The sequence below is a fragment of the Lutra lutra genome, chromosome 1 (genome assembly GCF_902655055.1).
Source record: "Lutra lutra chromosome 1, mLutLut1.2, whole genome shotgun sequence".
NCBI lineage: Eukaryota > Metazoa > Chordata > Mammalia > Carnivora > Mustelidae > Lutra > Lutra lutra.
In genome coordinates this window covers 104,220,159-104,235,473 of record NC_062278.1, presented here as the reverse complement: position 1 = coordinate 104,235,473, position 15,315 = coordinate 104,220,159, and the positions used below count along the sequence as shown (strand labels likewise).

General features: G+C 37.2%; 1 protein-coding gene across 4 annotated transcripts in view; it reads left to right on the top strand.

Annotated features, from left to right (window-relative positions):
- The window catches only part of PEX5L (peroxisomal biogenesis factor 5 like), a 225,798-nt gene that overhangs the window by 132,262 nt on the left and 78,221 nt on the right, over positions 1–15,315 (top strand). For all 4 annotated transcript variants that reach the window (XM_047731164.1, XM_047731155.1, XM_047731142.1 and 1 more), the window contains 2 exons: positions 4,276–4,387; positions 13,684–13,878. In XM_047731164.1, the coding sequence (XP_047587120.1) occupies positions 4,276–4,387; positions 13,684–13,878 (307 nt within the window). The remainder of the gene's footprint in view (positions 1–4,275; positions 4,388–13,683; positions 13,879–15,315) is intronic.

Here is a 15,315-nt window from a genome sequence, read left to right as displayed (position 1 = left end):
ATGTCATAAATAATAAAGGAATTTCCAAAATACACAAAGATATATCTATTAAAATTTTATATATATATATATATATATATTTTTTTTTTTTTTTTTTTTTTTACATAGGAAAAATCTTCATTTTTTTCTATTATTTAGATGAGGTCAGAGACATGGAATAGCACTACCAATTTTTTAGGTCAACAATTCAGCTATAAGATACTTGTCAACTGTTTTTCAGCTTACTAGCTTCAGTGTTTTAACTTTTAAAACTATTCTTTAAGTTCTAAAATGTTTAAAAATAAATACAGAATATTTCACTTTAAACCAAAGCAATAGTTTAAGATCATCAACCTGGAGTGTAGACGTATGGGATAATGAGTTATTACCATTTACAGACCTTGTTTTATCCTGTAAAATGTATTTTGGTTTGGATTTAATTCTTAGTGATAGAAGTTATCACAAACACTTAGCTCTATATTTTTTAATGAATCACCTAAGCAGTATGTTGTTTAAGGGTAAATAAACATAGACTAAAGTCATAAACTATATAAACATACACTGGAGTTAAGTAACAGGTAGTATTTAAAGGCAAAATACTCTACTTTCATCTTAGTTAAATACTCCCTTATAGCTTAGATTACATATTTAATTTAAATTTTTAACACCAAAATTACAGAAATTCAAGATGAACTACGGCAAATGCATTTTTAGATAAAGTTTTAAAATAGACAATAATTTATTAAAGCTGGATGTGATTATCTGCATTCTGCTCAATACTAAACACAGTATTGATATAAGAACTAATTTGGTGACTAATATTAGCCATATCAACTGACTGGTCTAAGTCATAAGTAAATTGAAGGCATTTGACTGAATATTTAATTCACAACCTATGATTACAAGGCAAGTGTAAAGGTTCAATAGTCAGTTGAATTCTGGGTGACCAGGAAACACCTCCATGCAAGTACTCAACTATCTTCTTACTCCTGCAGTTTCCCTTCTTTTCCAATGCCCACTGATCATATAAGGGTTTTCCCTCGAAGTCTTCAAATTTGCATCTCTGATTTAAAATCCCTGAGTGAGGCAGTAGTGTTGTCTTGAAGTGTCACTGGCCTCCCATTTGTACTGGTCTATTTTCTTCTTCCAAGGATGGCGTGGGGAACACCGATGCCCTTATTTTTCTCATTAGGCTTTCACTCTTAGCATCCTTGACTGTTTGGTAGAACACTTGCATTTGGAAATGAATCTTTAGGTAACTCTAGGTTTCCAAATTTTCAAATAATGTGAAGCTGGGGGAAAATGGACTTAGATTTATGGTTTAAAACCTGCCAGGAAACTGGTCTACATTTCTGTGGACTACCGGCCTCTCTGTGAACTGACCCAGTATGAAATTGAAGATGCTCATGTAATCATTCTTTTGTGCAATTCACCATTCAGTTTGACTATGAAGCAGTCAGTATTTATTAAACTACAGCTATGAGATATAAAAGTTAACTGAGTAAGATCTCTATGACCTCAAAGAGGTTATTGTCTTAGAGGAGGAAAACAGGTAAAATTGAAGTCTAAGACTGGGTACAACCTAGGAACATGGAGATGCTATAAGAAGGCCCTCACTGCCTCGTGCTGAAGAGGGTTCCCAGACCTTGTGCCAGTGGAATGGGGTCCTGAAAGAGAAGTGAGAATCTGTCACCATTAGAAAGGCTTGAACTGATTTAAATATTGAGAAGAGGAACATAAGAAATGAACATTTTAAATGTAAACAAAAGTGAGGAGACAAAGGCCCTAAAAACTAATCAGGTGGGTCATTTTAACTCAGATATAATAATCTGATTGATCCAAATTGAAATCACTCTAACTTAATTATTTTAAAAAGTGGAAAAATTTTGACTCACGTTTTATTATTTTTATAACATCAATATACTCTGTACTCAGAGGATGAAATGAGGTAAGTTCATAAAGCATTTTCAAACTGAAGAAAGTAATTCTAAGCAAAAGTCAGTAAGTCATATCCTACCACTAAATAAGGAGAGAATAAATGGCATACAGTTTGGAAGCAAAGCTGAGGGGAAATCTTTGGGGGATTCAGCTCAGTTTGCAATTGTCCTTTATGACCTAAAAGATTCACTTATTCTCAGGTCACCATAGAAAAATCACAGATTTGTTTGAAAATGAGGAGGGGGTCATGTGAAAAGCTATTCCTATCTATACAAATAAAAATAAAATAGGACTTGGTCTGGCTAAAATAATGATTCCCAAATTCATCCAGCTGAAGACAGAATTCAAAATTGGACTGCTCGAAACAGATATTTTATATCCTCAGTTTCTGCAAAGTCACTGTCCCATTTGGTAGGCATTTATTGATCCCCTCTTACATGAAAACATTCTATTTGAAGTTGTGGAAGATATGAGTAAGATGTAGCCTCCGACCTCAGAGCTTATAAGAAACGAGTTCATGATATTTCTTGTTTTATCTTCCATATCTCCATCAAAACCAAAAACTTTCAATTCCCAAATTAGCTTTCCATGCTATCTGAAATCTGGCCCTTCATCTTTTTCACCCCAGAGACCTGCCACCATCCCCCACTTCAACCCCAGCATTTCCCAACAGGCAGACTGTGCTCCACTTTGAAAAACATGGACTCTGAATGTAGTTTGTTATTTTGCTTAAGGAACAGCTCAGTTATGGGAATTGGACAGACCTAACACTCCCTCAGTCTGGGTATGACATGTGCTGGGAAACTAGACAGTAGGTGTGGGAAGAGGCAGAGGCCTTATGAGGCAGAGGAGAAGCCATGCCTCCATTCTGGGCTCCTGAGGGACTCCCTAAGCATCCCCCTCTTTGGTATTTTCTTTCTTCCTGTGCTGAGAAAATCTGAGAATGCTACAAGTGCTTCCTCCGGAAAATAAGTCTGAACTTTCATGAAGAGAGAGAGGCTCTAAAAAAAAAAATCCTATTACCTTTCACAAACAGACCTGCCTAAAAGGACAAGGCCTCTCAATTAACTGGGCCTTTTCCTTTGCTTTTCCATTTAGATATCTATGTCAACAAGGGCCTTTCTAGAAACCTCTTATCAAATTCAGACTATAATTTTTTAGTGTTTACAACTAAAAGTATCTGTGGAGATCTAACACCCTGGTCTTCTAAAACTATAGTTAATTTAGGCCCATTCCACACATCTACTCACAGAGCTGTGATACAGGAATAAATTATTAGTCCCTGTGTTTACAAAAGAATTTAAGTATATCCAAAATGAAGAAACAAAATAAGAAAATAAGACTTTATTTTCGTTTTTTACATCTCTCAAAATACAGCCTTACAAGTCAGTATTTGAAAATCTAGAGATTGGGGGGCATGTCTTTTTCTTAGAACAAGTAGAAAACTAGACAGCTATCCCCATTTAAGAAATGCCAATCTAAAAACTCCTGAAAAACTCAGACAGTTAATTTAGGAATTAACTACTTGCATATCATGAGTATATTTATTTCCCTTAACCATGGAAACAGAACCTAAGGAAGTCTGGATTCTAAGAGGTGCAGAAGAACTGAAAGTAAATAATTGGCTGCCACTGATAATTAAAGACCAACTAAAAATCACACTGAAGGATTTCTGGAATAAGGGAACAAACCAATGGGAAAAGACAACTGAATTGATAGAAATCCATTTTAAATATAGATTTTCAGAAACATATCTAGTGGATACCTGTACAGTTAGTATAAGTATTTCCTACTCTCCCTAAATAATGCTTGTCATGAACCACAGAAGCATATCAAGGAAATGTAAGGAAGGATATGTGCCCATAGATGACTTGAGCTTTTTAAGAGAGAGAGGAGAGGAGAACATTCATCCACACACATAGAGCTCTGTGTGTACGTACTTAATCACATAATGCGGACTGCCCACCCTAACCAGAATGTGTCACCTCAGTGTCTGAGGCCACTCTTCTGGGTTTCAGTAACGTTTTATCCACTTGAAGAGTAGGAACTGTGATTCAAGAGGAGTCATTTTCTACATTTGAAATTCAGAGAATAATTCTAAAACAGTTCTAGGAAGGGAAAAAAAAAGGCTTGAGCTTTAAAACTGAAGTTGGCTGCATCAAAAATATGTTGACAATGCTAAAAGGCTCATTCCCCATCCCTTGATATATTTTTTTTCTTTCTTGTCCCTCCCTATTTATTTGTTTATTTATTGATTGATAGGCTTGCTATTCTCATTTCGTTGCAAGGCTGCATTGTAATTCGTCCTATTCTGCAGTTTAACAAAGCCCTTTGATACCTGTGTTCATTTGTTCTCAGCTGGTGAATGAGCAGCAAGAAAGCAGACCCCTCTTGAGTCCCTCCATCGATGACTTTCTCTGTGAAACCAAATCGGAGGCAATAGCAAGGCCAGTAACGTCCAACACAGCCGGTAATTCTTTCACTTTTAACTGATCCTCAAGTAGAGCTCATTTTCACTACAGTGAAATGCGTATTTTCTCTCTGTGATGCGTTTAGTGGAGAGTAATCTTTGCAACTAAACGAAAGTTTAGACATACAATATTCCACATAAACTAATACATCGGTTTGTATTCTAGAAGAATCCACAGTGTAGTTTACCCAACCAACTTTGCGAACAGTAGCGCACCACTATCAGTAGAAATCATTTCTCTATGCATACCTACATCTTTGCATCTCGAGTCACATTACAAGGAGTCTTTCAAACAATAGCATCTATTTCAGAGTAAGGTTTTTCAAAGTTCTGGCTGGAAATACTGTGTATGACCAAAGTCCAGTAAAATTAAAATTTAGGCAGCCCCTTCAAGTGATTGAGATGACAAAATTAAAAGTTCCAGATATTGGAAACATTATAGAGCTAATTTCATTTTTCTGTCACGTAAATGTGTTACTTGTCTCCTCTTACGACAATTTATTTGAACGTTCTTCTGGAATTAAACCTACCCAGACAGCGAACTCTCATTTGTATAGGCCCTAGTAAGTATCATCCAGTGAGTGGATGCAGGATGCCACTGGGATGAATCACACCTCCCCTAGTCCCCTCTGCATTTTTCAATTCTCACAGATGCTAGTCAGGGCTCACCCCCGAGAGAGCTACGTAAGATCTGACGTAACACTACTTTTCACCTTCTATATCAGAGGCCGCCTTTCTGCATTGATTGTATTCAGTCAGCGTTCACATTCAAAGGCAGGTTGTTCAAATAAGGATGAAAAAATAGCGTTCAGAGTCAAAGAACAAAGGCTATGTTGGATTTCAGGAGAGAGTTTAATGGAGAAAGGAGAGAACAATTATGTACTGTCTTGTTCTGTTTCCCCATCGTTCAGAGTCAAAGAACAAAGGCTATGTTGGATTTCAGGAGAGAGTTTAATGGAGAAAGGAGAGAACAATTATGTACTGTCTTGTTCTGTTTCCCCATCGTGTCCTCAGCTTGAAATTACCTGCTATATTTTCATTATACTTTTAAGTAAGTGAAGAAAATCGTGGGTGAAGGAAATTGTGATTTCCCTTAAATGCTAAAAATTACAAACACAAAAAGCAATACAACCCAGCTGTAAAAATTACAACCCAAGATAGAGGCACTTAATGCAGGAGGGTAGTCTGGGATCTCTGGGTCAAACTTGGCAACATCAAACCCCAGCTGTGCCACTTAGCAGCTCTTCACCTTGGGCAAGTTACTTGACTAAGTCTCTTTCCTCCTCTGCAACAGCAACATCTATATCTCCTAGGTTACTTGAGAAGATGAAATAAAGCAATCTATGTTTGCCCTTCCTTAACACCATGTAAGCTCTAACAGATGTTACCATTACTGTTAGATATCAGGTTAGAAAACAGTATACCCAACACTCCCCTTTTCAGATGCATTAATCTTCTACCGCACAAAAGCAATCATTTTCTAAATTCAACTATCACTTTGAGAGATCAAGCAAATAAAATTGTATTTGGTACATTTAAGCAGGAAATTAAATAAGTTCCGATCCTACCAGATCAGATTTATCCTCCCTATCTATGAAACTGAAGCTCACCCCTCCAAAACTAGAGAGCCACCCTTAGAAAAATGCAGATGTCTCTACTTTCAGGAAAATCCATAAGAACTGGATGCACAGAGAAGTTCCTACTGTTCAAAAAAAAAAAAAAAAAGCTGCAAAGCATAGAATTCTCAGATCTTGATTCCAGTACCTTCTGCATTTTCCAATTCCCACTGATGCTAAAACTAAATAATTTAGGAAGGGCCCACCAGAGAGAGCAACATAATATTTAATTCAAAAGTCACTTTTCACATTGAGTTTTCTAATATACAAAAAAAGGCTTGCAAAATATTGAAGGAAAAAAAACCTCAAAAGAATATGTAATTTCTTATGATTGCAATGTGATAGTATTGCCTTCTGTATTCATTTTCCAGGCTTTCATGACAAAACACCAAAAACCGAGTAGATTATACAACAGATATTTATTGTCTTGCAATCTGGAAGCTAGAAAGCCCAGACTAAGGTGTCAACAGGGCCATTCTCTCTCTGCAGTTGCAGTGCTCAGGAAGAATCTGTTCTAGGCCTCTTACCTAGTTTCTGGTAGTCCCTTGGCTCATGGCAGCATTACTTCAATCTTCATATGACATTCTCCCTGTCTGTATGTTTTCCTGTGTGTGTCTGTCTCTGTATCCAGATTTCCCTTTTTCATAAGGACACCAGCCATGTTGGATTAGGCGCCTACTCCAATATGACTCTTCTTAACTAATTCTATTTCCAACAGCCCTATTTCCAAATAAAGTCACATCCCAAGGTACTAGAGGGTTAAGACTTCTACATAAGAATTTTGGGTGGGAACACATATCAGTCCACAATACCCTCCAAAGTAGAGGTTCAAGAAAAATGGTATTTTGAAACTGTGTGGTTTCCTTTTCTTGTCCTCATCACTCAGTACAGCTGGGTCAAACAGACTTTTATCCTGAAGGAATACTCTTATTTGATGTGTTTTTGTTGTTGTTGTTGTTGTTGTTTTGTTTTGTTTTTGTTTTTGGTGGGAAGTGTCTGACTTTTTTTTTCCTTAAAGATTTTATTTATATATTTGGGAGAGAGAGAATGAGAGGTGAGGGGTGAGAGGGAGAAGCAGACTCCCCGCCAAGCAGGGAGCCCAATGTGGGACTCAATCCGGGAACTCTAGGATCATGACCTGAGCCAAAGGCAGTTGCTTAACCAACTGAGCCAGGTGCCCCTGATGTGTTTTTTGATCTTAAAAGTATATCTCAAGGCAGAAACACTGTATATTTTTAATACCTAAGAAATATACTTTTTAAAAAATATTACAGAACTCACTATTTGGTATCTCATATGCAACATTATTATACATCTTTAAAAAGGAAAAATTTTATCATACATATACCTTGGAAAGAATTCTAATCTGGTCCAATAATTTTATAGCTAAAGTTTCTGGACAAAAGATACAGTTACCATTTTCTGTCCAAATTTTTAATAAAAAATAGTAATTTTAGATAGAGCATTGTCATTTTATAGAATAGTATGAAATTACATTGAGAAATCAGGACAGTTATTGAACTTTAAGTGTCTGTTACATCCCTGGTATTATTTATATCCTTACACTTAAAGAATGGATATTAAATAATCTTGGAGTAAAATATGGAAGAAAACCTGCTTCAAGCTTATACCAAGTCAATCAAGAAGAAATTTGAAGAAGCTTGTGTTCTTAGAGGCATTTGTACTTGGCATTTTCTTCTAATGAAAAAATAAAGCTAGTGTGCCACCATCATAGCACTTACTTAAATATTTAAGGAATATAGTTCTTATATAAATTAGCACAGAATACAATATGGATAATATTTATCTCTTCCAAATGTCTCTCAGATGATAAGGTTTTTTCCTCTACTGACTTTAAGAGAACATATCAATCTCCTGTCTCATAGAAGTTCTAAATTATATGCTTTTTCTTAATTGTTTAATCATCTTTTTTTACTTTTATCTTTTTTTACTTTCCACTTGTTTCTACTGTAGGATTAACTTTTGTCATCCCATAGTAATAATATCAAGCAGATCAAATAAGAATGATTTTCTTTGCCGTTAACACCCTAAATTATCTTTTAATTCATCTGTGATCTAGATGATAGCTAATTCCATGGCCCTCTCAAACTGTATCCCTAAATGGTATGTAAGCTGAAATTACTGCTAATATCCTGGATTTTAAGATGACAAATAAATACATTATCACAGATGCATATATCAAATGCTTGGAACGTAACTAGACAATGGATGTTTTAAGATCATGATTACATTAGAGAACAAATGTGTGCTGTAAAATTTGCAATAATAACTTGTTGGTTGGTAATCTCCCCAAAAATCTAACATATGTCAAAGTACAGGAAAGATTCTTTCCTAAAAACCAAGTAAAACAGGAGGTCCTTGGTTTGCATTTATCAATCTGCATGATCTAAAAGAATTTTATCCCTCAAGTTGAGCCATTAGGTGGATAGTTACCATAGAAGAAACATTTTTCATGGTTTAACAAATAATAATTTCCCTCCTTGATATGGGGTCTGTATACCTCTGTAAGAGACCCATATATGGACAGGGAGAGCTAACTTAACAGCTAGCTGTCATAGCCACTTAATTAAATATTTTAATTGCAAAATTAGTGTAGTATTTGCAAAATACATTTTTATGAAGCCCAATTAGCAGTGAAGACAACGGCATGCTTCCTGAGAGACCTTAGAAATTGGGAAGTAGCTTGAGATACCTGGTGGTTCAGTCAGTTAAGAGTATGCCTTCAGCTCAGGTCATGATCCCAGGGTCCTGGGATCAAGCCCCACATCAGGTTCCCTGCTCAGTGAGGAGCCCACTTCTCCCTCTCCCTCTGTTGCTCCCCATGCTGTGCTCTCTCTCTCTCTCTGTCATATGAATAAAAAAAAATCTTTAAAATCTTAAAAAAAGAATTTGGGAGGTAGCTTTAATAACATAATCCAATAAAATAAGCAAAAATTTGTTGGATTAATAAAGTTCAATGTATCTATTCAACTTCACTGACAAAATCCTTCCTAAGGGACTTGTCTTTGTAGCCACTATATTAAAGAATCCCATGTTTCTAGAATGCCAGCGTAGCTTACAAAACAGAACAGAGATTCTGTCAGTTCCTTGTGGCACATTCTGTGACTGAACCAATCAGGACTGTCCCTTAATCTGTCCTCTCTGACCATTCCATGTAGATTTATTCCTTAAAAGAAATTCATTAAAAATCAGAGACTCGTTATACTATAGTGGTGCAAATAACATTGCAATTACCATCAAAGCATCAAATCAGAGCTTCATAATCAGTGCTATTTTAATCTGTTTAAACAGCCTCACCTCCCATAGCCCAGGTAATCTAGCATTTGTAAATATATTCACCCACCCCTCCAGGAGCCTTCCAGTTCAATAGGTTATGATCTTCAATCAGATGTCCTTGAGATAAATGGAAACAAATACTTACATAGCATCTTACAGCTTCCATCTTCAAAAGTTCCTCCCAATGAAATTAGGTGATCCAAAAAAAAAAAAAGTGTCGGAGATTACCAACTATTTACATTAAGCCAGACTATCCAAACTGCCAGATGATTGGGAGCTAAACAAAAAAATAATCAAAGCCTTATCAATGGAGTCAGCATATTGCCTCCAGTTTCAGATAAATTCTAGCGAGGAGTGGTGACAAACACATGCTTGGGAGTAACAACAGGGCCTGTGTTTGCATCCTGGCATGGGCACTGACATATGAACTGTGTTAGTTTCTTATTGCTGCTGTAACAAATTACTGCAAGTTTAAACGACACAAATTTATTATCCTACAATTCTGCATCAGTCCTAAAATCAAGGTGTCAGCAGAGCCACATTCCTTCTGGAGATTCTAGGGAGAATTTGTCTTCCTGCCTTTTTCAGTTTCTGGGAGTACCTGGAATTCCTTGGTTTATGGCCCCTTCTTCCATCTCCAAAGCCAGCAACGTAACATCTTCAAGCCTGTCTCTCTCTCTCCCTCTCTCGCTCTCTCTCTCTCTCACCCACACACATACATTTTCACATCCACTCTAAGAGGTGGTTATCTCAATTCAGACACACAGATTACAGAACCCAAACTTTCATGTGCCTAAAAGAATTTTTAAAACTGGATTAAGAAGATAAGCCAAACAAATATCCCCTTCCATGCCAAGATATGCTCCCTTCAAAGTCCATACGGAACAGTGAGACCCTTTATTTCTAAGTCTTAACTAAAGCGCATATAAGTGCAACACACACATACACACACACACACACACACACACTTGCTGAAAGGCAATTTGTCTCTTCCAGAAAGTAAAAGGCTGCACCCATTCTTCTATGCTTTTGAATTGTAGTCCCTAGGGATTCTCTCAGCTTCAGAGCTTACCATCCAACCTCCAAGCCACCTCCCACTTCATCAACTGGGTAACAAATAGGGCTTTCTGTGTGTGCAAAGCATTTGTTTCACATTTGCTGGGCAAAGAACAAAGGAACAGAAAGCTCAGAACCAACACAGGAAGTGCCCAGGCCAGTTTGGAGAGGGAAAGAATGTTGCTGAGCCAAGTGTGAATTTGCATTTCACTCTTTTAGTAATCCATTTGTTCTGAATGGTGAGAAGCAGATATAGAATTAAATTAATATTCACCAGTTATTATTCTGTAACAAATGTACTTCCTATATACGAATAGACAAGTCCTATATAATTGGCTTCTAAAAGAAGTGTAGGAGCAAATGACTAATTCCTAATTGTTTGTACAATTAGTAAAAAGACATATATGGCATTCCAGAGACTATTATCCATTTCCTTCCTTCTATTATAAGGAAATCTTGGTGGGCCTAGAATCTCTGCCAACATAATAGTTGACTGGAAATTTCTGTTTAAATATTCAAAGAATATGAAAAGTGTTATATCCTAGCCTATTTTGGCTTCTTGCCATGCTTAAATTTTAAACACCAAACCACGCAGCTTAGCTCTAAAAACCACTTCTTTCCTCCCACTTTGAGGTGCTTGCTGGCCACAAAACACTGCTCATATCTCAGAGCATCTTAGCACTGGAAAGTGGCTCCCCTCTCCTCAGGAAGACACGGATGAGATAAGCTGATGCTTTCAGGCCATTTACTTCAGAGCATCCTCTGTAGACCAATATCTTTGTTTCACTCTCTGTTTTATTCCCAGTGGTGTTTCTTCTTTCCGTGAGTGTGTGGATATGCTTCTTGCCCAAAATAGAAAAAAAGCAGGGAGAATAGGAGGAGATCAACAAAAAAGAAAGAAAAGCATCACGAATTGGCCACTAAAGAATGGAAATAATGTTTATTGAGTACCTATTATACGCTTGACACTTTAAACAGTCAATAAACAAATTATATAAGTTAATCTTCATATCATACCAAAAAGACTTAATCTGCATTTTTTCTGAAGAGGAAACTGAAACTCAGCAAAATCAAGAAAATTTCTCAGAGTCACACAGCTAAACAGTGACAGAGCCGGGTCTTTCCACTTCACCATTAACATCCAACCACTATGATTCATAATTGAAATCAAAACAAGATTATTGAGAATACAGCTTGACAAACTCCTAAAGATCCTATGGGGTGGTTAGCTCATGAGGACAGTGTGGTACTAAAGAAATGCAGGTTGTGAGTGCCACTGAGCCCCAATCCAACCTTGAGTGCAAGGGAGAAGCACATGGAAAGAGTGCTGAGATACCAACAAAACTCCATTCCTTACCCAGAGGACAAGCTGAGAGGTCAGAGGGGCGGAATGCTGCAGTCATAGTTGTAGATGGTGCCAGAAAGGGTTAACACCAAGATTTTTCTGACACATTGTTGACTTTCCTAAACTATCAGGGTGAAGAGATCCCAGGCCAGGAAGCCACCAGGCCAGTCCAGAAGCCAGTCTCAGGGTTCTTGAACTGGTGGAGAGGCAGGTCTGGAGGGACCTTCCCTAATTGAAGTTTTCCATTTCTCATGATGAGCTAGCCACACCCTGGTAACTTGCATGTAAGAGAAAGGATAAAAAGTTACAAGGCTTGCCTATTTTATTCTCATTTACCTACTTTGCATCAAAACAAATTATTTCTGCCTTTATTAGAGTATTTAATGCAATGTAACCAACCTGCTAGGAAGTTAAAGTGTAGCCATTTTATGGTTTGTTACATTGAAATTTAAATTTGCATATTAAGTAGCAAAGGCATTAACATGTGTACCTATTCATCAGCTATGGATTGTAAAATACTTCTCTAATGTGAGCCCAAACAGCAAGCCATTTTCTGATTGAACTGCTTAATTAAATAAAAGATGATTAACAGCACTCCTTTATATCCTGTATACCTTAGTAGTTCAAAATTTAAAACACAAAGACATCAGAAACTTTTACAAATCTTCCTCATAACTGTTCTGCAAACATACCTCTGAATATGATAGACTATTCTCTGGAAAAAATGTGCTGTAAAATATACCTCTCTATAAACATGGCAGAGCAATAAAGTAACTACTACCTGAATTCATATTCTATTTTATTATTTTAATTTGATTTAAACTTTCATCACTGGTGAGGCTGGTCTAAGTCTTATTTTGTGGGTTTGTACAGTGCCAAAATAAAGGAGAACATGTAGCAAACTGTTTAGTCTAAATGCAAACCATCTTTAGAAATCAATGGTGAGCTAACTTAATTTGATACTTTTTTTCACATTTACCTCAATTACACCAATTTCTTTCGTTTTTATTATGTTATATTAGTTAACATACAGTATTTCATTAGTTTCATTATTTGTGTATAACACCCAGTGCTCATCACAATACATGACCTCCTCAATACCTATCACCAGGCTGTCCCATTCCCCTGCCCCCTGCCCCTCTGAAACCCTCACTTTTTTTTCTCGGAGTCCATAGTCTCTCATGGTTCATCTCCCCCTCTGATTTCCTCCCCTTCATTTTTCTCTTCCTTCTCCTAATGTCCTCCATGCTGTTCCTTGTTTTAACATATGGGTGAAGCCGTATGATAATTGTCTTTATCTGCTTAACTTATTTCACTTAGCATAATCTCCTCCAGTTCCATCCATGTCGATGCAAATGGTGGATATTCATCCTTTCTGATAGCTGAGTAATATTCCATTGTATTTATGAACCACATCTTCTTTACCCATTCAAAATGGGCAGAAGACATGAACAGACACTTCGCCAAAGAAGACATATGAATGGCTAACAGACATATGAAAAAATGTTCAATATCATCAGCCATCAGGGAAATTCAAATCAAAACCACATTGAGATACCACCTTACACCAGTTAGAATAGCAAAGATTAACAAGACAGGAAACAACAAATGTTGGAGAGGATGTGGAGAAAGGGGAACCCTCTTACACTGTTGGTGGGAATGCAAAGTGGTGCAGCTACTTTGGAAAACAGTACGCAGGTTCTTCAAAAAGTTAAAAATAGAGCTACCTTATGAACCAGCAATTATACTACTGGGTATTCACCCCAAAGAAAATAAGGGGCACATGCACCCCAATGTTCATAGCCACGATTTCCATAATAGCCAAACCATGGAAGGAGCCTTTCAACAGGCAAGTGGATGATTTGACACTTCTAACCTACACTATACCCACAAAATCTTCCTGCACCCAACTGAAACCTATTTTTAAAAAATAACTTCAGAGCAGTGAGTGAGCTTATCTTAACCTTTTCCATCTCTGATAGTATTGACCACAGGCTTGGATCTCCTTGACCTGAGTGAACCTGTCTCTCAAACCCAAACCAAAGGCAAGAAGTTGGAGGCCTCATCAAAAACCTCATCCCTCAAGAAAAAGGCTGATGGATCCGATCTCATCAGTGCAGAAGCTGAGCAGAGAGGCCAGCCTCTCCGAGGCCCAGAGACATCATCCTTAGATTTAGGTAAGGTAATAGAATGTGTCTGCTGCTGCTGGCCCTTGCCTTAATACAACGAAGTTCCACAAATGACATGAAAACTACGGGCAAAGGAGTAAAAAGCTTAATTCCATGAAGGAATATGGGCAACACACACTTCTTTTGTGCTTGAATTAAATAGTATTTGGGGAGCTCAGTCTTGCATAACTGATGTGGATTCATTCATTTATGTATCCATCCTACATATGTTGAATACTTGGTAGATGGCAGGTGCCATATGAGGCATTGGAGTTACAAGTAAAAATGAGACATGAATCTTGCTCTCTAGGAGCATTTAGTTTGGAGTGGGAAATAGCCAGTCAAGAGATAGAAAAAGAGAGAGAGAACAGCTTTAACACAAGGTCCAGGAACAGCCAGCCAGAACATGTAACATGCATGGGGATATATCTAATACAATAATAACAACTACCATTTATTTTTTTTAAGATTTTATTTATTTATTGGACAGAGAGATCACAAGTAGGCAGAGAGGCAGACAGAGAGAGAGGAAGAAGCAGGCTCTCTGCCGAGCAGAGATCCCGATGTGGGGCCCGATCCCAGGATCCTGGGATCATGACCTGAGCCGAAGGCAGAGGCTTTAACCCACTGAGCCACCCAGGCGCCCCATAACTACCGTTTATTGATGGTTTATCACATCCAGGACTATGCTGCATGATTACATGCATTAGCCCATTAGTTCATTGAAAACTTAGAATTTAAATAATTTGCCCAAGATCTCAGTTAGTATAAGGAAGTCCTGGAATTTGAGCATATTTCTGGTTAATTTCAAAGCCATACTTTTATCTACTACTATACATCTTCCTGAGAAAGGAAAGCTTAACTTTATCTCATGGAACCAGTTAAATTATGGTCTCATTTCTCAGGAGTAACAAGAGTGGCAGACAGTTCAGAAAGCCAAGGGCATCCATCATGTCCTCTCTCCCCTGCCATGTCCCTCTCTGAGGCCTGTCTCTTTGGAAGAAAGTTTTCTAACTATCTCCAAAACTTCCTCACTATCAATGTGTTCTAGGTTTTCTCAGGTGTACAGATGAATAATGAAATGTACACACTTATGTAGGGATATATTATTAAATGCATTACAATATAGCACAATGAATTTAAAAATGAAACTTTCATTTCTCTGCTTTTGAGAAAATGTCCTGTGAAGAAGTCATAAAAATACTTAAAGAATTTTGGAGGACACCAACTGCAAATCTTTTTAGAGATGGCCCCCAAAGTTGTTTAACTGATTTATCTACAGTCACACACCTGTTAATAAGAGCAAACCCAGCCAAATTTCTTAAGAATTAAACCACTGGGAGAAAATGTTTTTAGCATTCTCTTGGCTTTCTCCATCACTTCCTTTCTTTCTATTCCCATTATTCATTCCCTCATTTGATGAATAATTAAGCACTTTTACAAAAG